The sequence below is a fragment of the Melanostigma gelatinosum genome (genome assembly GCF_949748355.1).
Source record: "Melanostigma gelatinosum genome assembly, chromosome: 9".
In the NCBI taxonomy this organism is placed as follows: Eukaryota; Metazoa; Chordata; class Actinopteri; order Perciformes; family Zoarcidae; genus Melanostigma; species Melanostigma gelatinosum.
This window is the reverse complement of record NC_136642.1, coordinates 15,302,068-15,324,806: the sequence shown is the minus strand read 5'-3', so window position 1 is coordinate 15,324,806 and position 22,739 is coordinate 15,302,068. Positions and strand designations below refer to the sequence as shown.

Genomic DNA, 22,739 nt, shown 5'->3' with positions numbered 1-22,739 from the left:
AAGAGCGAAGGGAATGGAAAATGCAGCGTGGGGTAGAAAGAAAAAAAAAAGAGAAGAGGAGAATATAGACAAAAGTCTCAGGCTGTAAATGAGCTCATTTACTTGCTCTCATCTCTCAGCCTCTATCAGGTTTTGCCTGCTACTGCGTGAGAGGAATAAAGCTTCTCCCCAAGCTCATCCCTTCTCTCTCCAACATACTGCCACTCCAATGAAAACGCCAAAAGATTTGTAATTTTACATTTCACAGTTTTTTTATTAAAATACATTAAGAAATCAGTGGCCAAGAGACTTAATGTGCATGGATAATACATTGTGTATACACTGATACATGTACTTGGACTTTTTGATATGATGTGCTTTTGTGAGGGTGGACACTGTTGGTCAGGAAGAGATTGGTCACTTTCTATCTTTTTCTGTCCACTATTGACCGTGCAACCACTTCTGTATTAAATACATTCTTTTTAATGAGAGTCTCTAAGGTGAATAACTGATACATTCATTCTCTGAATGAGAAAATGTGTTATTAAATGCATTTAGGTATCTATATCATGAATAGTAGTATATATAAGAGATAGAGCACTTCCACACCATTAAAGACAGAAATGTGAGTAAAATAAGATGGTCATTATACTAAATTGAGCAAAAGTGTCTGAATAAGTTATAAAATGAAACAATAAATGACAGAATAAAAGAATGAATGGGCACTTACAGGGGATCCGGAAGGTCCTGGAGGTCCTTTGCTGTCCTGGGAGCAGGTACAGGCATGAGGCATGGAGGGGCACTGCTCCTCAACTCTCTGAAAACACACATTAATACACTGAGTGTACGATGCACTTGGTTTGTGTTCACCAGCTTGTCTCAGGAGCAGGTTTTTTGACTTCCTAACTGTTTGAGCTGCTTGTACTTGTAGTACAAAAACAAATCAAGGTTTGCTTGGTTCCCTTGACTAATGATAACATATTTTATAAAAACGACAATATAACGATAATTACAGAGTTTTATACTGCCGGTGTTTCTAATATACTGGGCCCCTTGTGCATGTGGGGTGCGAAAAAAACTTGAAAGTCAGTAATGCAATCCAGTACCACCACAAACTACAGCAATTACCACAACATTGAATCAAAATGTCTCTGAATAAATATTGCTTTAATGGATTCCATCAGATTGCAGAGGGATATCTAATTAAGCGGTGACTCAGTGCATCTGTGTGTTGTGTGGGTATGTTTGATGCCTGGGGTGTTGATTGATCATTCTTGCTATTGTAGATGCGTGTGTATTTTACATCTATATATGTGCGAGAAAGACAACATTGGTCACGAGGTGCATTTCTATCACATCAATGAAATTACACACCTGACCACACGCACCCTTAGTGGAGGCATTTCATTGCCAGAGCTAATAGCCATTCATGGAGCTTAAAAGTAATTTGGCTTTAATTCTAGTTTCATCATAAAGCCATTTGATCGTAACCAGAATTATCACCCCAATCATCTAAGGCTGTAATATCCAGAGCCCTACTGCACCCTCAGAGAGGAGAGGCAGTGAAACCATGTGTTGAAGTGTGTGAGAGAGAGGACATGCATGTGTTAACTTTCTTACCAATGCCGGCAGCTCGCAACACTTATCTCTGCTGGCCCAGGATGTGCTGCAGATGATGTCAAACATCTGGAGCTGGAACTGTAAACACACACACACACACACATACACACATTGGTACACTTACACAAACGCAAACCAATTCCATTAACACTGCAAACATAATATTATCAGTTACATTTCAAAATGCCGAAGACAGAGGCAACATTACAAATGGAATATTAATGGTACTTTGTAATGATTGGGTTTTGTGGTGTTTCTGTGTCGATAAGAAAAAAGAACAGAGACAGATTGGCTTCACTAATGACCAGCTGAAAAGTGCTGGGAGATACGTAAAGTCTGGCTGATAGCTTCAACAAATAAAATGAATGTTAGGGAGCTAGTTTAACTCGTCTTAAACTATAGAGCAGGCTGTAAATTAGCTTATGGGCTCGTGTCTAATTCAAAGTTTATCATCACGACTGAAGAAACAGCCCGCTGACATATACTGCTTTCATTAGAAGAGCAGTTTCTTGTATTTACATGTCTAATTATCCAGAAACCCGAGGTTTCATTCCCCAAATCTCAAACAAAGGATCTATGTCAAACTTACACACATATACATCACAGTTAAAACTATGGAAAACTTCTACTTGGACTTAATGACTGTGAAACGTTGTGATCTAGGAAGTTAAATACATACAGACACGTACACGATTGCAAACTTGGATGAGATTCTGTCGGCTAGTGAAAAACTGGGCGGTTGTTTCAGTTACGCAATTATAATCTAAGAGAAGGCTTCTGTATGGAGACATTCAGCCTGGTTTTGTCAGGTTTCATATTCAATATATAAGTGCAGATAGGGCCCCTCCGTTGGCCTTATCTGCACTTAAATGTCCCAAGTTTAAAAACAGCCAGTCGACCTCATCTCTGTCAAATGTCATATCTAAAAATATATGAGAATAAAAAGATATTTGAATAAAATGTTGTTGGGGTCTGATAAATGGCTTCAACATGTGCTGTGGACAAAGACAATCAGGCCTTCACTGTTTCAAGCACAGGTCTCATCCTGACTTGTAGTTTGAGGAGAGCAAAGGGATTTCACACTCAGGTGTGAATTCCCCCCCCCCCAAATAACCATGGTAACCGCGGCAATCTCATTGGCCGAGAGCCAAGAGACCCGAGGACCCCTGTGGTTCGGCCACTGTTCTATAAAACTCTCTGCTGCCCCCACCTCATAGCTTTTTCCAACTCTCCCTCCGGGGTAACAGGAGGCACACAAGGCTCTTCGCTCGGACACCCCCCGTCCAGGCCACAGAAGAACCAACTTTCCCCGCCAGCGCAACGCTGGCCACGAGGAAGCAACAGCCCCTCGAACCCTCATCAAACCCTGTCAGGTCACGAGCCATTTCGCTGGACGAAACAGCCCGCGATAACGAATCTGCATCAGCATTCGTTCAGTGCTTTCTGCTTCTTTTTATTTTGTGCACAAACCGGCACAGAGGAGCCGACGAAGCCTCGCTCCTCTCCTGACCGATGATTACCGGGAGACCTACGAACCACGTCGTCTCAGCCGAAGTTAAACTGTCCTCCCTGCAGCGAGGACAGATCACGTCTGCGTTTGCTCCAGAGCCATTCCACGACGGACCGAAACAGCGCCAGCTCAACGCCGCGCGACACACAGCGCCCGCTGCAAAGCCGCGCCGACCCGCAAGCTCCCCCCCTGTCCCCCTTCCCGACGAGGAAAACGGACAGCTTTGCCACGGACACTTCCACGTTGCAACGAAGCATCTACAAGTAAGGTTCTTGGCATTTGGGCATAGCTTAGCTTAAATTAACTTAAGTTTAATTCAGGCCATTCATTTATATGTTGATATTCCCGTGTTTTTGTGTGTTTAAGACTGTCGCGTGATATTGAGGTATTACGCAATCATTACGGCGCAGAGAAGCGCCGCTGTATTTGTGTATCAACTATGACTGTTTCTTTGGGATTAATTTCATTCATTGTCTTCCACTCCGTGTGGAAGTTCTCTTTTCATTAACTCGACTCGGTGAGTGAGCTGAGGTGCGTGGTTTATCACGGCATAAGTTACCGGCAGTTCTCAAGACGACAGCGGTATATTTATGCGTGATAGAGCCAGCCAACTCAGGCTCACTACAACGCGCACCGCGCGCAGAAGTCTGATTCATGAGCCCCCACCTTTTTTCTCTTTCCTCCTTTCACGAAACACACACACACACAGCTCCGAATTCTACCCCTGGGGAACCTCGTTCAAACGAGCGCCTCACATCACGTGCTGCCCAGGCAAACGTGAATTACGCACAGCAGCCCCATTCTGCCATTTTGTCCGGGTCCCTCGACTCCGCCATCTTTGTAGTTTCTAGCTGTAGTTCTTAAGGCCCCTCCCCTTTGGCCAGCGTCACTCGACGCCGCCATCTTTGTAGTCTTTAGCGTAGCTGTAAGACTCCTTCCTGTTCACCCACACACACACACATACACATACACACACAGACATACACCCTCATCCATTTTATTCATTCTTTAGTTTAGGCATATAAAATTGTATGATAACGTTTGTTGGTTGCAATATTAATTGATTTGATCATTTATTATTTTGATTCAATAAACTCTGTTATACTTTCAGGAGCAGTCGTCTGTGATTACTTGTGCATATGTATTTGATAAGACTGTATGTAGTAGCCTGTGCTCGAACTTAAAACCTTCACTGTCACTGAATGTATAGTCATACGCAGACTATTGACATTATGAGTGACTACTAATTATGAGACTTAGTTTTATCGTTTGGTTATTGGTCCCTGTTCGCAGGGTGGTGCCCCGTTTATATTAATAATCATTAATAATTGTTACATACATCAATAATTCTATTGATGTCAAGAATTCAGTTTCTTAAATGCTGATAACCCAAACACGCTCCTTTATTTCCCAACATAATGGTGCCCCGTGTGAGGGTACGTTATTCCAGTTCTGTTACAGTATATATGCACAGTAATCCATAATTATTTTTGAATAATTAATTTTCCAAAAAAATATTTTTTCCGAAAAATTATTTTTTTTCTTCTTTTGAATGATCCAAATTCCTGAGACTTATTTCCCAAAATAGGTAGGCTTTGATCTTCAAAATCTTGTCTTATTGTAATTAAATTTTTGATTTTAAATCCAGATTTTTAATCTTAATCTTTAATTCCCTTCTCGAAATTTTATTTCGTTTCCAGGTTTAATTATTCGTTTCATTTCTTAAAACTAACAGCCAGCTGTGTAGTAGATTTGATTGTTTATTTGTAATACCTTGCTTGCTTTCTTAAATCCCTCAAAGAAGTTACACACAGCTGTCACAGGCCCAAAGTGCTAAACCACATTAGCATTTTCGCACCTCTGGCTGCAAAGCAGGAGTGATACCTCAGAGCAGCAACAGTAGAAACGTAAGTCACAGAGCTAGACATTTCACTGTGCGCCTGCATGAACCGTAACACTAACAGTAATTAACATCGAACAGTAGAAATCCTAAGTTACAGAACTAGAAATTTCACTGCATGAACCGTAAACACTAACAGTTTCCGTTCTAACACTAGGGAATTAACAACCACTGGGAGTCGTGCTCATTAGAGAGAATGAGCGACGAGAAATTCCCCATTCCTGGAGCTGTAGCTCCAGAAGACACCGCATTACGAGATGCGGTGGCTGATGTCCTCGGACTCACAGCAAAGGAAAGAGAGTACTTTGCAAAATACACTGCTGTCCTATGCGACGAGCAATTAGAGCAGCTGGTGGCTTATGTAAATAACCCAGCAGGTAACAGAGAGCGCCTGATTCAGAACGTAATCGGCGAAATACTGCTCACCTACCATCAGAAAATGCAGCTGCAAGCTGCCCGAACCCGGGCACAGAGCGACGAGCAGCAACGCGAGATCTGGACACTCCGAACAGAGGTTCAGGAGTTGTCACGTGACTGTAGAGCCCTACAGTCAGAAAATAGTAGCCTGCGCAGTGACCTCAGAGAGGTCAACCTAGAACTCTCTAAAGCATCAGAGAGTGATGACAAACTGAAAGCGCTTCAAGGTGTTCCAGCAACCCAGGTAGGTACTGCTACCCCCTACCGAGCCTTTCAGCCCAGTCATTTCTTGGTCTCGGCTCCCTCATTCCCCGAGACCCGAACCACCTTGCATTTCTTGAAAACGCGTTCCCCAACCAGGAGGAGAGAGGACCAACACCAGGTCCTAGTCGGCCCAGGTGGCTTCAAAACCACCTCAGGTGAACGCAATCCTCCACGCAGTTCACGAGCGCGACAAGAACTGACCCCATCCCCCTCAGGGAGGGAGGATGATAGTCGTTACCACCATCGCGAGTATGGAGACTCAGACGACTCGGACGGCCCAGGCCCCATCAACCTTGGAGGCCTGCGTACTCGACAGATTGAGTCTCTGGCGAAAGCCGTAGAGCGCTTCAACCCCGATAATCACGACTCGAGCATCGATGACTACCTAAGGGAGATCGATCGCTGCCTCCTCGACCTATCGCGCCCCTCATCGCGCGAAAAGCTAAAGCTAGTGTGGAAAACCACTGCGCGAAGCGTTCACGCTTTCATTGAAACGCTCCAGCCGAGCATCCGCGACTGCTATTCATCCCTGTGTCACGCCCTTAGGGAGGAGTACTCCCTGTACACCGACCCAGCCTCTGCCACCCTCGGCGCCTTTGCCATTTCCCAGGAAAGGCTACAGTCTCCGAGAGACTACTTCAGGCGCTTGAGATCTGCGTACTTCCAAGGACGTAACGCCCCAGGTCTAGAAGAAGACCATGCCTTCAAGTCGCTTTTCTTGCACAATCTCCACGACAACGTGAGATACGATGTTACTATGCACTGCAGAACGAGTAACCTCACCATGCCAGAGATTAGGAAATACGCGCAACTTGCATGGGAGACACGCGGACGGCCGACAAATCGGTACGAAGACACCGCCATAGTCTTAGGCATCCAACAGTCGAGCGACTCCGACCTAGCGTCGGAAGACGACGAGAGGACTTGGCCTAGCGAGCCCTGGTCACCCCCAAGGAACAAACGACCCTGGCGGTCGAAAGACCAACGGAACCAGGGGGGTGAAAGACGCCCTCAAGGGCAACCCATCAGGTAACGCTGACTCGCAGCCCACCTGACTAAGCCAAGTGACCTTTCCCCCTGCTGCCAAGTCGACATGGTAGGGGGGGGGGAAGAGAACTCAGCACACGTCCGGAAACGACCACTCCCATTTTCGCACCTCGTTCTTCAACCTTCTTGGGCGACCTTGTTCGCAAAGGCAATGCCCGTTATGTATATCTCTATACATATTCTTCAGTCCTACTGGGGGGTCATAACACTCTTGCTCTACCCGACTCCGGGTCAGAAACGAGCCTCATGTGTTCCCCCACCTTTTCGCATACACCTCTAGGGTGCCACAACCTTAGAGGCCCTTTCGAGCACCCTAGCTCGTAAGATCTTTCGTCAACTAAGCCTTCTTCTCCTGCTCTCTCAGCATGATCCACCTCCAGCTCGTTCAACGAAACCACCGCCTTCTTTCAGCCGAGTCATCGCCCGGGCCTGTCAAGTCGCCAGTGCCGTAGGTAACTGAACTTGACCTGTGCGCCGGACCTGTCTCCATCTCTAATTAGGAGGGTGGGGGGAGGGAGATATCACCAGCCCGCCATGACACACTCCAGAGTGAAACTGTTCGCGACGTTTCCCTGAGTGCTGACGGTAACGTGGGGATATCCGCCCTCGCCACTTGAACAGCGCGAGGGGGGTGGGATCTCTGACAACAGGAACTTAGAGAGATGTACGTCACAGGAAGTACACTCTAATCTCGCCAGTGCCGAAACAAACCGGCAGAATGGCAGCTTACTATTGACTACTAACGTTTAACTGCATGCTCCAACTTCAACCAGAACAGTTGCATGACCTGACACACCATTGTGACTGTAAACTGATGCTCCACTCTCATAGAGAACCCTTTGCATGCTTTATAGACTCTACCAGAAGTAACCAGAGAAGACATAACCTCTGCCGTAGCAGTCAGATTTAACCCAGGACCTCATCCGAGAAGGCTCAGCTGTCAACAGCTGGAGCAGCGAGAGACCAGCCTAGCTAGTCACACTAGCCGTGCTAACGAAATCTGTAAATCTGCTACCACTACTGTTATGCAACCCTCACAGGTACCTCTGGCCTATAGTCTTGGCAACGCAACTCCAATATCGATAGATTCTAAAACTTAGACACAGGACTCGCTCTAAATCTACCGATTAGAGAGAGAGATAGACGCACATATCATGTACTAATAGATCCAGAAGCGACAGACTAAACTGGATTCCCTCCTATTCGTAACACCACGTAGCCAACCTACGACTGATCCGCCGACGGACTCCAGTCCTGTCTAGGAGTTGAACCAGTAACCACTGTTTGCCCCTCACCCGCTTCTTGTCTTTCTATTCTTTCCTTCTCTCTCTTTGTGTTTTGTTTATTTGGGTTGTTACTTTCTTTGACACTGTGCCACAATGCTAGAATATCACAACATCATAATAGCGATTGAATTATTTGGGAATAATGTTTTGCTCACCTATGATTTGAATTGTGTATGATAGTAGATGTAGGTAGAAGTAGTTAAAGTCATCTGCCCAGATGCCACCTTAGTCATCTGCCCAGATGCCAATGAACTCTGAACTTGAACACCATGAACTTGACCACTATGAACCTTGAACTCTATGAACAATGAACACTGCCTGTTTTAACCACTGCTTTTGGTCTCAGGAACACTTGGACTGTCTCACCTCTTCAGGTTTCCCCACCACATGGATGCACATGCCAGCCCTTGGTTTGCTCTAAAGACCGAAGCCAACATCTCGCTCTTCAGAACAAAGGGGGGATGTTGGGGTCTGATAAATGGCTTCAACATGTGCTGTGGACAAAGACAATCAGGCCTTCACTGTTTCAAGCACAGGTCTCATCCTGACTTGTAGTTTGAGGAGAGCAAAGGGATTTCACACTCAGGTGTGAATTCCCCCCCCCCCAAATAACCATGGTAACCGCGGCAATCTCATTGGCCGAGAGCCAAGAGACCCGAGGACCCCTGTGGTTCGGCCACTGTTCTATAAAACTCTCTGCTGCCCCCACCTCATAGCTTTTTCCAACTCTCCCTCCGGGGTAACAGGAGGCACACAAGGCTCTTCGCTCGGACACCCCCCGTCCAGGCCACAGAAGAACCAACTTTCCCCGCCAGCGCAACGCTGGCCACGAGGAAGCAACAGCCCCTCGAACCCTCATCAAACCCTGTCAGGTCACGAGCCATTTCGCTGGACGAAACAGCCCGCGATAACGAATCTGCATCAGCATTCGTTCAGTGCTTTCTGCTTCTTTTTATTTTGTGCACAAACCGGCACAGAGGAGCCGACGAAGCCTCGCTCCTCTCCTGACCGATGATTACCGGGAGACCTACGAACCACGTCGTCTCAGCCGAAGTTAAACTGTCCTCCCTGCAGCGAGGACAGATCACGTCTGCGTTTGCTCCAGAGCCATTCCACGACGGACCGAAACAGCGCCAGCTCAACGCCGCGCGACACACAGCGCCCGCTGCAAAGCCGCGCCGACCCGCAAGCTCCCCCCCTGTCCCCCTTCCCGACGAGGAAAACGGACAGCTTTGCCACGGACACTTCCACGTTGCAACGAAGCATCTACAAGTAAGGTTCTTGGCATTTGGGCATAGCTTAGCTTAAATTAACTTAAGTTTAATTCAGGCCATTCATTTATATGTTGATATTCCCGTGTTTTTGTGTGTTTAAGACTGTCGCGTGATATTGAGGTATTACGCAATCATTACGGCGCAGAGAAGCGCCGCTGTATTTGTGTATCAACTATGACTGTTTCTTTGGGATTAATTTCATTCATTGTCTTCCACTCCGTGTGGAAGTTCTCTTTTCATTAACTCGACTCGGTGAGTGAGCTGAGGTGCGTGGTTTATCACGGCATAAGTTACCGGCAGTTCTCAAGACGACAGCGGTATATTTATGCGTGATAGAGCCAGCCAACTCAGGCTCACTACAACGCGCACCGCGCGCAGAAGTCTGATTCATGAGCCCCCACCTTTTTTCTCTTTCCTCCTTTCACGAAACACACACACACACAGCTCCGAATTCTACCCCTGGGGAACCTCGTTCAAACGAGCGCCTCACATCACGTGCTGCCCAGGCAAACGTGAATTACGCACAGCAGCCCCATTCTGCCATTTTGTCCGGGTCCCTCGACTCCGCCATCTTTGTAGTTTCTAGCTGTAGTTCTTAAGGCCCCTCCCCTTTGGCCAGCGTCACTCGACGCCGCCATCTTTGTAGTCTTTAGCGTAGCTGTAAGACTCCTTCCTGTTCACCCACACACACACACATACACATACACACACAGACATACACCCTCATCCATTTTATTCATTCTTTAGTTTAGGCATATAAAATTGTATGATAACGTTTGTTGGTTGCAATATTAATTGATTTGATCATTTATTATTTTGATTCAATAAACTCTGTTATACTTTCAGGAGCAGTCGTCTGTGATTACTTGTGCATATGTATTTGATAAGACTGTATGTAGTAGCCTGTGCTCGAACTTAAAACCTTCACTGTCACTGAATGTATAGTCATACGCAGACTATTGACATTATGAGTGACTACTAATTATGAGACTTAGTTTTATCGTTTGGTTATTGGTCCCTGTTCGCAGGGTGGTGCCCCGTTTATATTAATAATCATTAATAATTGTTACATACATCAATAATTCTATTGATGTCAAGAATTCAGTTTCTTAAATGCTGATAACCCAAACACGCTCCTTTAGATCCCAACAATGTTTTTAATTCCTTTCGAGTGAAGGCCTACTCTGCAGCCCGTGTGAAACAGTCTTATCCTGGTGATTATATGTAGTCCTCCTATTACTTACTTAAAGGAGCCGGGAAGTCCAACTAGAACTAATGTTGAGAACTGAAAGATACAGACTTACAGTGATCAGTTTAGGGTGTTGACCCAGATTCATAGAAATGCTGATTGAAATTTCTCAATGAAAAAAGTCACGATTGTCATGATATGATTTAATTTATTCATGCTGATATACTGTCCCTTTTGTAATCCTCTAAATCAACTCCCCAGCTGAAAATCCTCAGGCTCAGCTGTCATTATGACCGGGCACAACACACCCAATCAGAGTCACTAGATGATAAGAAATGTCGCTTCTTGTGAAACCTAAAACAAGTTCTTCAACTAAAGACTTCACTTCCAGAGAACTGAAAATACAGACAGTAAAATATATACACCGACACTTTAAAGCAACCTTATTGGTTAAATATTTCTAAAAAGTTACTTTCTGCTAAGACCTTTCCAAACATGACAGATACAACATATTTTTACATCAATAACCATGACTGTCCAGTAAAGGAAAATCTGGAGATAAATAAAGAAAATGTCACATTATTTTGTATTTTCTTCCATTAAAACTTATTCGCACAGCATTTTCCACCTGATCAATTTCTTTGGAGCAGCTAAGAAGTACTTTTGTACATTTTCCACTTGCAATAAGAAAAATGAACTCCCCCCTGAGAGACTCACCAAAATGTTTTGTGATATTAATGGTTGTTATTTCATGGGCCACAACGGTTGACACACCCACCTTGCTGACTGATCATCGTAAACAAGCCTTTTTGTCAATGAATATGTGAGAACAGATTAATAAAACACATTTGGCATCACCCCACGCCTTTTGGGGAACTCCAACAGTGTTTACTTCCTATTCTTTAAGAAATTACTTTTTCTGGCCACTCCTCCATAAAGCCCAGCTCTGTGGAGTGTACAGCTTAAAGTGGTCCTATGGACAGATACTCCAATCTCTGTGGTGGAGATCTTCCACCTCGTTCAGGGTTATTTTTGGTCTCTTTGTTGCTCCTCTGATCAGTGTCCTCCTTGCCTGCCTTGAGTATTTAGTCCTCTATTGGCAGATTTGTTGTGGTGCCATTTTGGAGTACCTGATTTAATTCTCCGTTAGATCATGTGACACGATCATGCGACACTGTAGCACCAGATCTTATTTAGGGGCTGAACATAGGCACGCACCCCTTTTTATTTATTTGAATTCTTGAAAACAAGTTTTGTTTTTTAATTTTGTTTAGGTCCATTGCATAAAATACAAATCCCTTTTTATTCTAGGTTGTAATGCAACAAAAACTTCCAGTGTGGAGTACACCTATCAAATTCCCATGACCAGCGGGAACCCTTAACATACAGGTATGCAATCACCCTATATTCAGTGTGCACTTAACAATTATGCAGACAAGAATTCATACTGACTGGAGCAGAGTTGTCCCGTCTGCCTCTGGAGTGAACCATCCTTCCGAGGATCTCGACTCCATCTGTGGTGATGTTACCGGGAGCATTGACGGATTTCTCTCCAACCACAGAACAATCTAACACCACCTTCACAGACGTCTTGCTGATGGTTACATGGAGCTGTATGGAAGAGAGAGAATACGGTGCATAAGATAGAAGCATTTCCCAAAATACAGGTAGATGTGAAAATGTATCTACTTTTTGTTTTGACCCAAATATCTTGAGATTATGGTAAAACATCAACAGTTTAAAGAGATAGAGATGGACTGTTTGTCTTATTTTAGCAAGTAATTTATCCCAATAGTCAATCTTTAATCAGTCTCTATTATCCATCATTATTGCCTTAAATAAGCACCAGAACTAACAACTGAATAGATGAGTCAATAAAACAGAGTTCTTTCATCATTTTAAGTGCAGCATTTTCACAGGTCTTGTATCTGTGGTCACCTCTGTTTATGTGCACCAACAACACTAGGCCACCTAATTACTGACTAATAACAACGAAAATGGGTTCCTTTGCTTGAGTGTGATTTTTATAAATGCAGGTTAAAAGCATCTAAACACATATATTGGCCCGTCCAGTCAGAGTGCCTGTGAGCTCAAACTGCCTTCTTAGAGGAAACCACTGCCAGAGCCGCAAACTGTGAAATGCAACTGGTCACAAGGTTAATGAGCAAAGAGGGAGCAGCATTCTGGTGATGGGTAGCAATAAAACAGACTATAGCACCTGCGTGTTTCAACATTATGGGAGGTTTTCTATCACTCTTTCCCATCCTCATTAAAAATATGCATGCTCTGTATGTTACAGGAACATGGAAGCATGAGTGCAGCACATACACCTCTCAACACGTTCACACACAGTATCAAGGTGCAGATAATGTGAAGTCAGACAAAGTTCATATTCAAGTGTCAGGGCCAATTCCTTGGATGGCTGCTTTATAATGAGTTTCTGTTGTCATCCTCCATTTTTCACACTTCACAAGACATGATGCATGTGTGTGTGTGTGTGTGTGTGTGTGTGTGTGTGTGTGTGTGTGTGTGTGTTGTACTTGTGTGATATAAAACATTATGAAAATCCTCTAAGGTACAGGCATTCTGCCAGTATTTTGTGGCATTTAGTGGTTGGAGTTAAGGTCTGGGGCATTGGTGTATAAACGTATATGTTTCGGTGTGTGTGTGTGTGTGTGTGTGTGTGTGTGTGTGTTAAAGATGGCAGTCCCTCTCCTTCAGGCTGTCTGGTTCCTCCATTTACTCCAGCAGTGACTCAGACTTATTTTCAGTCTGGAGGAAGTTTATTGTTGAAAATTGACAATTGAACTCTTCCTCTGTCCTCACACTTGAGCTGTATGAAATCTGAAAAAGCCAGAAAACTGCAGCAAGCATAAGAAAAGATGCTGTATCCTTCAAGAAACTGCTGTTTGGGGGGCTATATTCTCACAAGTGAGCATACACTGCCGAATACTCTAATGGCTAACATTATAAATAACTGCTTTCAGCAAATGCAAGTCAAATATATTCCTTTTAAAAAATGATCTGGACAGTAATAGTTGACATGTATAGAAAAACATAAAAATATTATTCTCCCATTTTTTCACATATATAGACATTTACAGGTTGTGAACATGATACAAGCAGCCTCTGTATTTTTAATTTGGGAACGTTTTTCCAGTCATAACCCGTCTGTACATGATGGAAATCTACATGTGGAGACTTGAGTTACAGCTCACAGTAAACTCCATCGGATTTTATTGTTGTAAAAGCTATGTTATAGACCCATGGTAATGCAGTTGTAAGTACAGATGGATGAAGCTTTACATGCTTAGCAAACCCAGAGAGTGACATTTGTCTCTCAGGTAAATTCAACTTTGACCACTTATTTATGTTGGTCAAGTACATTTTCACGATGTATAAAACTCCATAACTGCTCCTTTAACTTGTTAACAGCTTGGGCTTCATCTCCCTGTATATCTGAATTCCTGTTAAGCCGAACAAAACAAACAAACAAAGAAAGACCACAAAAAGACAAGGACAAAGCATAAAAGAATATCAATAGCATGAAGTATTTCACTCTGTGCTGCATCCACAGGTAATAGTGCTGCTAACAAAAGACAAATTAGCCAAATTAGACATAGAGTTTAATATGTTTTAATGCTGCTGCTGACGAACACATCAACAGTATCTTTTTTTCAATATGAAGCAGCTTATTTGTTTGTGGCTCTCTGTTCGCCGATGTTTTATTTTTTTCCTTATCGGACTTCTTTTTCCTTATCATTTTTCAGACAAATTACTGATTTGTGACATTATCTTTGTCATGCTGCACATATGACTTTGGAATAATCTTGGACATTGAACAACAACTCTGTTGCACTTTAACAGCAAAAACAACCGAAATGCAAAGCTATAACAATGTTTTCTGAATACAAATATCAAAACAAGAAAAGAAAAAACAAACAATGTTCCGAACGCAAAATGTTAGACAACTTGAACTTCCTTGAATAGTTTTATGGTAGTTTTATGGCATTTTTATCGCTCAACATAGAATTAATTTATGTCATAAGAAAATAAAAACAATAATGTTTGAATGCACATTGTATGGCAGATTCCAAGAGATGAAAGATCAAAGTAAAGTTTTCAAAGGATCCCCATCCTTGCATTGAAATATGAAAGAAGAGGTGAGGGAAGAAGAGAAGAGCAGAACAGAGTGGAAGGACTGAAATAAATTAAGACATTTTCAGAACATTCACTTTATCTCACCTCTCGGTAGCTTTTAAACACAAAGTGAAGAAGCGTCTCGGATATAATTGGAAAATTGGCACACACACACACACACACACACACAAATTGTTATGGCAGTTTTTAAACATGCTGTTAGATAATGTGGGCCAAAGTAGATGCGGCTATCAGTATTTCTGCTGACTCAGCAGTCATTGACCTGCACTTAAAAATGTGCATGTGCATTATGCATGCTTGAAAGAGTGTGTTTGAGAGTGTGCGTGCATTCAGTGAGCTTCGAATGGCTGCCTGTAAAGCTTGTATGATTTTTTTGAGCATGCACTATGTGTTTTAAACATTTATATCCACGCAATAACGTACTATACGTGCACTTACTCATATTGCACACACACACACAGCCAGAGGGTTTTCTCATTTCCTGTCCTCTCTGGTCAGCAATTTTTGCAAAATCAACCCTCAAATGCTGCTTTCAGCTCAATGGATAAAACTGTATAACTAATAATCCACAAACTGGTCTTTTAACTTTTAAACAAAGATAGCTTTTTCAAAGATACACCCAGCTCGCGTTACCTCAGCTTGGAGAGGGAGGAGCGAGTGGAGGGGTATTCAGCTGGTTGCAAGCCGCAACCACACTGCTCGATGCCAACAAATACTTCACACTGTCCCTTTAAGCACAGATGTTTTGTTAAGTGGGAAAAAAGGAGAAATATAAACAAATGTTTCATTCCAGCTGGAAACATTTGACAGTATTTAATCACTAACTTGGCAGCTGTCATGTGTTTTTTTTTCTTTTAACAGTCACAATATAAATATGGTTAGCTCTATGGTTATATATAAAAGTCCTGTTAGTCCCGTTATGAAAAAATCTAATAAAAAATCAAAACAATGTTCTATGTTTCTGCCTTTCTGATTAAATATATACAGTATTAATACAATTGTATGACATGATGGTGATTATGAAGATGGACTGGAATCTGTTTAAGGTGTGATTTTAACAAAACTGAAGCTGATCAATAAAATGATCAATGTTAAGGTCATAAAAGAAGTTTAAAATGGTATTTTAGGTTAGAGACAGGAGCTGGTTAAAGCTCAAGAAGCACTGGTACATTTTTTGAAGTGCTTAAACAGCTTTAAGTTCTCTCTAATATTTTAATGTTAGCCATTGTGGCAGCCGGAGGGGCAACCCCAGAGGGGTAGTGATAGAGGGACGATATTGCCTGACATGGAGGCGGAGCCCCCATGTCAGGGAATGGAAAAGAGCGCCAAACCACCATCAGCCCAACAAGCAACACCTGAGGAGGAGAGACGAGGGAGCGACCACACCCTATCAGAGGAGGAGGAGGGGACTACAAAAGGGCCCAGGAAACAGGAAACCGAGAGAGAGTAGGAGTAGAAGAGGAAGAAGAAGAAGAAGAAGAAGGAGCCTAATCAGCGAAACCCTTGGAGAAGACTGCCTTACCCCTGGATCACCCTGGAACGTCTGACTACCCGCCCGGCTCACGACCCCTGCCTGTACGACTACCCTGCTCCTGCCCGCGCCCTGGACCGGCTGAGGAATACCCGTTGTGCACCGAACCGTGGACTTGGACACCGACCATCCCTCTGGAAAGCGGACATTGTGTTATTGAGTGTCTATCCTACCTCTTTCCACTCTCTACCTTCAGTAAAAACCTCACTTGAACCGTTTATCTGCCGACTGGTTGTGTTTATTGGTCAGTGTTGTCGTGAAACCCCCTGTCCACCCCGGGGGCTGTCACAACATGGTGGAGAATGTGGGCACCACCCGGTTCTGGCAACGCTGACCGATAGACCAACCGACCCAGTAAGCATGGCCGCCCCGGTGCCATTTCAAGAGCTGCTAGCGGGGCTAATCGCTAGCAACCAAGAAACCCAAAAGCGCCACGAACAAGCCATGCAATTACAAATGCAAATCCTCCAATCCCAGCAGCAACAACAATACCAACAGCAAATACAAATGGAGAAATATATGGAATTGCAAACAGAACGCGCGGAGGCCATGCAAAGCGAAATCAAGGGCATGTTACAAAACCAACAGGAGCAACATACCGTGGAGAAAGCCAATCCAGCGCGCTTCATTCTCAAACAAACGGCAGCGGACGATGTTGAAGTTTTTTTTCAAATATTCCAGACAACGGCACTCCGCGAAAAATGGCCAGAAGATCACTGGGCAGAGTTAATAGCCCCCTTTTTGATCCATGAAACGCAAGTAACGTATCAGGACTTAGAGCGCGCTGGAAAAGTTGACTTCCTGGTTTTGAAAGCGGAAGCGTTACAGCGATGCGGGGTCACGCTGTTCTTAAAGGCCCAACGATTTCATGAATGGTCATATGACGCCTCACTTTCTCCGCGAGCCCAGATGCATGAGATCAAAAGGATTACGACGGCCTGGCTACACGCAGAGCCAACAGAGGTGTCGCCCACCGATCGCGTGGTCATGGACAAATACATCAGATCACTCCCGTATGAGGCAAAAAAATTGGCAGGCCAGAGAAACCCCCGCAACATCGAGGACCTGGTGGAAATAATGGAGGGTTACCAAGCAGCACAAGCTTTAGTGGGGGGGGGAAGAAACCAGAAATTAGAGGGGCCCACCCGCAAAGAAAAAAGTAAAACTGAGGAAAATAAATATGTGTCTCCCTCCTTCCCCCCAGGCTTTCCCCGACGTCGGCCGGCGTTTGGACAGGAAGAGAGGAGGTGCTACAACTGCGGCGAGATCGGGCACATCGCCTGGGAATGCCCTCACCGCCAGGACGCACCCATGCCCACGGCCAGTGAGGGGAGTCGCCCATGCGGCTTGATTACAGGATGCTGGGCCACTCACGAGGACCACATGCCCCTCACCCCTGTCAAAGTCAACGGCCGCGACGCCTCAGCGATGGTGGACTCCGGGAGCGCCATTACATTGGTGAGACCCACGTATGCTCAGTACCCGCTCCTAACAGGCACCCGAGCGGTCACGTGCATCCATGGGGAGACCCGCGAATACCCCACCACCGCCCTAGAGATCTACACGACGAGGGGTAGATACATCGGCACTGCAGGAGTCGTGGAAGGACTCCCCGTAGAGGTGCTCGTCGGCCGAGACCTGCCCGTGTTCCAGGAGCTTTGGCGCAGCCTGGTGGTGAAACAAGGTACGACCCCTCCCCGAAAGTACAAAAAGAAAGCCATCTGTGGGCTGGGGGAGGAGATCTCCACCTCTCCCCTATCGGAAGGAGTCGCCAGTGCCGTGGCCCGGGCGTTGGTGGAGGCCACCCAACCCAACCCCGATGACGTCTATGCCACAGCCATCGAGAACGACGGACCCTCCAGCCCCAGTGAGCCCGAAGGAGAGGCGCCGCCCATCCCCGAGGAAGCAGATACCCCCTCCCTCGACGAAGAGGAGCTGGCCGGGCTGTTTCCCCAGGACCCGGAGGAGCCCATCTTACCCGGGCCCCTCACAGGGAGGTTTGGGACGGCCCAGTTGGAGGACCCCAACCTAGCCAACGCCCTTCGGCAGGTGGCCGCCGTAGACGGACGACCACTGGACGGGGTAAGAGACCTCCCTCCCACACATTTCTCCATATATAACGGGCTCCTATACCAGGTAGTAATGAGGGACGGGGCCCCCCTCAGGTTGTTACTGGTGCCACGTCCTTTTATACCCTCTGTCCTACAGTTAGCCCACTCCCATCTCCTAGGTGCCCATCTAGGAGTGGAGAAAACCCTGGAAAGGGTGAGGGCCAGGTTCCACTGGCCCGGAATAAAAAAGGCCGTAGAAGATTACTGCCGGAGCTGCCCCGAATGTCAACAAGTGGCCCCACAACCCCATCACAGAAACCCGCTGGTGCCCCTGCCGATCATCACCGTCCCCTTCAGCAGGATCGGGATGGACCTAGTGGGGCCACTACCCAAGACCAACAGGGGACACAGGTACATCCTGGTTATTGTTGATTACGCCACCCGGTATCCCGAAGCCATCCCCCTACGCTCCATGGCCACCAAGGGCATAGCAAGGGAGCTTGTGATGTTGTTTTCCAGGGTCGGAATACCGGAGGAGATTCTCACCGACCAAGGGACCCCGTTCATGTCTAGGATCATGAAGGACCTGTGTGGCATGCTGAAGGTGACACAACTGAGGACGTCGGTGTATCACCCCCAAACGGACGGCCTAGTAGAGAGATTCAACCAGACACTGAAAAAAATGCTGAAAAAGACCATGGACCAGGACGGTAAGAATTGGGACCAACTGCTGCCATTCCTTATGTTCTCCATCAGAGAGGTGCCCCAGGCGTCTACAGGATTCTCGCCCTTCGAGCTCCTGTACGGTCGACGACCCCGGGGACTACTCGACCTGGCCAAGGAAGCCTGGGAACACCAACCCTCCCCCTACCGCACCATGGTGGACCACGTCGAGGAGATGAGGGTGAGGATGGCATCACTCTGGCCCATAGTCCGAGAACACATGGCCGAGGCACAGGCGGCCCAAGCCCGCGTGTACAACCGGGGAACACAACCCCGAGTGTTTAACCCAGGGGATCGGGTGTTGGTCCTGGTGCCCACGGCGGAATGTAAGTTTTTAGCCCGATGGAGGGGACCTTATGAAGTTATGGAAAGATTGGGGCCGGTAAACTACCGAGTCAGGCAACCAGGTCGAAGGCACCCGACGAAGATTTATCATGTTAACCTTCTCAAGAAATGGGTGAGTAGGGATGCCATGCTCTGTTTCTCTCTCTCTACACCCCCAGGAAAAACGGAGCCAGTCGAGGTACCCGTGGGAGAAGAGTTGACCCCCCGGCAGAAGCAGGACGTCCGGGAAATGGTGGATCGGTTCCGAGACGTGTTCTCCCCGGACCCCGGATACACCACACTGGTGCAACACCGGATAATCACCGAGCCCGGGAAGAAGGTAAAACTAAGGCCGTACCGCATCCCCGAAGCCCGCCGGGGGGCGATAGAGAGAGAGGTACAGAGTATGCTGGAGGCAGACATCATCGAACCCTCGACTAGCGAGTGGTGCAGCCCTATAGTGTTGGTTCCGAAACCAGATGGCTCAGTCAGATTCTGCAATGATTTTAGACAGCTCAACGCCATCTCAAAATTTGATGCCTACCCGATGCCCAGGGTGGACGAAATGATAGAGCGCATCGGGAGGGCCAGATACATAACCACCCTCGACTTGACTAAAGGCTACTGGCAAGTGGCAGTGGCCCCCGAAGACAGGGAAAAAACGGCCTTCACTACTCCCATGGGCCTGTACCACTATAAGAGGCTGCCGTTCGGTCTCCACGGAGCCCCCCCCACGTACCAGAGACTGATGGACCAGGTACTTCGTCCCCATCGAGAATACGCGGCAGCCTATCTGGACGACATCGTCGTACACGGGGAGGAATGGGGGGCTCACCTCCAAAGACTGGAAGCAGTCCTGAAAGCTCTGCGAGGGGCGGGGCTGACAGCCAACCCCAAGAAATGTCGCCTCGGCCTCCGGGAAGCTGACTACCTGGGGTACACCATCGGCCGCGGCTGCGTCAAGCCCCAGGTAGGGAAAGTCGAGGCGATCCGGGAGTGGCCCCGCCCCCGCACAAAGAAACAGGTACGAGCATTCATTGGTCTAGCTAGCTACTACCGACGTTTTGTTCCCCAGTTCTCTGCCCTTGCAGCGCCCCTGACGGACCTAACCAAAAACCGGCTGCCAGATCGGATCGTCTGGACGGCAGAGACCGAGGACGCCTTCGAGAAGCTGAAGGAAGCACTTTGTTCCGAACCAGTGCTGGTGACCCCGGACTTTACCCAACCGTTGGTGGTACAGACGGATGCCTCCGAGACCGGGGTGGGTGCCGTCCTGTCCCAGCTGAGGGATGGAGAGGAGCACCCAATCACATACGTAAGCAGAAAACTATTACCTAGAGAAACAAGATACGCCACGGTCGAGAAGGAATGTTTGGCCATCAAATGGGCTCTGGGGGAATTGAAATACTATCTGCTGGGACGGCACTTTACCCTGGTCACGGACCACGCCCCCCTGGTATGGATGTCCAGAACGAAAGACAATAACGCCAGGGTCACCCGCTGGTTTTTATCCCTTCAGCCGTATGCTTTCTCTGTTGTCCACAGATCCGGGGCCGCTCATGGAAACGCGGACGCCCTGTCAAGACGGGACGCCCTAGGTTCCTGGAGCAGTCCTCCCCCCAGGTCGGATTTAAGGGGGGGGGTATGTGGCAGCCGGAGGGGCAACCCCAGAGGGGTAGTGATAGAGGGACGATATTGCCTGACATGGAGGCGGAGCCCCCATGTCAGGGAATGGAAAAGAGCGCCAAACCACCATCAGCCCAACAAGCAACACCTGAGGAGGAGAGACGAGGGAGCGACCACACCCTATCAGAGGAGGAGGAGGGGACTACAAAAGGGCCCAGGAAACAGGAAACCGAGAGAGAGTAGGAGTAGAAGAGGAAGAAGAAGAAGAAGAAGAAGGAGCCTAATCAGCGAAACCCTTGGAGAAGACTGCCTTACCCCTGGATCACCCTGGAACGTCTGACTACCCGCCCGGCTCACGACCCCTGCCTGTACGACTACCCTGCTCCTGCCCGCGCCCTGGACCGGCTGAGGAATACCCGTTGTGCACCGAACCGTGGACTTGGACACCGACCATCCCTCTGGAAAGCGGACATTGTGTTATTGAGTGTCTATCCTACCTCTTTCCACTCTCTACCTTCAGTAAAAACCTCACTTGAACCGTTTATCTGCCGACTGGTTGTGTTTATTGGTCAGTGTTGTCGTGAAACCCCCTGTCCACCCCGGGGGCTGTCACACCATTTAATCATTTAGGAAGATAGATAAATGGTGTTTATACGACTTGAGTATAATATGTGTCTGAGCAATATGTGAGTTATACTGAAGACCACTTTCACTTATTTGTTCTGTCTAAATGTCTCTCTAAATGTTCGTCTCTTTATTTTTCTATCTGTATTCCTCTTCGTGTCACAAGCGATTTCTTCCTCTGCTCTGTTTTCTCTCTCTTTCACCCGTTTGTGTTTTCTTTCTTTCTCTCAGTTTGTGTGTCTATGTGTGTGCTTTGCTGAGCGGGGACAGATCCTGCCGGGTATCGCTGCTTTCACACTAAGTGTATTCATATGGTAATCCCTTTATAACTGACACACAAACATGCACACGCACACAGACGCCCCTCTCGGCATTCTGTCTGAGCGGAGACGAATCCTCTGGCCAAGGCAGTCTTCTGCATATGTTCCCTGTCTCAACATTGTCATGCTCTCAAGCAGAATGACAGAAAACAATGAAATGAAAGACAAAAAGTGACGGAGAATAATGGACAGCTACTCCCTGACATTTTGTGAATTGAGATAAAGAAAGACAGAGAGTTGGTGGGCTGGTGTTGATTTGTTTGTTCGGTAAAGGTTCCAGGAAATAAAGTACACAACAGCAGCTCTATAGCAAGAAACATATCGTCTTTAAAGACTTTGCCTGGACTCTAATGTATTTTCATGTTTGATTTGTCAGGTTAATAAACACACGTTTAAATGTGATTCAAATAAATGCCAATGTCCATTTCCATCAGCCCTGCGAAAGTAAATACACCTCCTGAACAATGCGGTTAATTCAAAGTAAGACAAAGCTAAGACAGAATAACTGATTATTATTCAGCGTGTTAAGTTGTTATTATTTTGTTTCAGCTAATGTTGATATTTCAAGCCAAAGTGTTTTGGCTCAGTGAATTTGTCATTCACTGGGCCTGCTGAGGCCAAACCAATATCATTATTTATTCTGTTGAGGCATTTGCATCCCTATTTATTCCATCGTTTATTTTTTCACAGAACACTTTCTCATCTCAAGTGAGCTGAAAATTGTCTCATATTGAGTGAATGTCAAAGAAATTTGCCTTTTTTATTCAGTTCGACTAATTTGACACAACTAAACGTCCATACATATATTTGGATAGAATCCCAGCGATTGAGGAAAATGTGAAATGTCTTTGTCAGAGAATCAGTTGGGAGGACAAACTAATACCTTCTCTGGT

General features: G+C 46.3%; 2 protein-coding genes across 2 annotated transcripts in view; one reads left to right on the top strand and one right to left on the bottom strand.

Moving 5' to 3' along the window:
* Positions 1 to 22,739, bottom strand: part of col14a1a (collagen, type XIV, alpha 1a) — a 129,964-nt gene that overhangs the window by 27,399 nt on the left and 79,826 nt on the right. Inside the window, exons 34-36 of the mRNA XM_079275921.1 lie at positions 11,939 to 12,097; positions 1,600 to 1,677; positions 710 to 796 (exon numbers count right to left, since the gene is read on the bottom strand). Coding sequence (XP_079132047.1) covers positions 710 to 796; positions 1,600 to 1,677; positions 11,939 to 12,097 — 324 coding nt within the window. The remainder of the gene's footprint in view (positions 1 to 709; positions 797 to 1,599; positions 1,678 to 11,938; positions 12,098 to 22,739) is intronic.
* Positions 14,991 to 18,709, top strand: LOC306782620 (uncharacterized protein; the record flags this gene model as incomplete). The annotated part of the gene is made up of 3 exons (XM_079276064.1): positions 14,991 to 15,000; positions 17,383 to 18,260; positions 18,409 to 18,709. 3 exons carry the CDS (start codon positions 14,991 to 14,993, stop codon positions 18,418 to 18,420), a joined length of 900 nt encoding a protein of 299 aa, XP_079132190.1. The 3' UTR covers positions 18,421 to 18,709.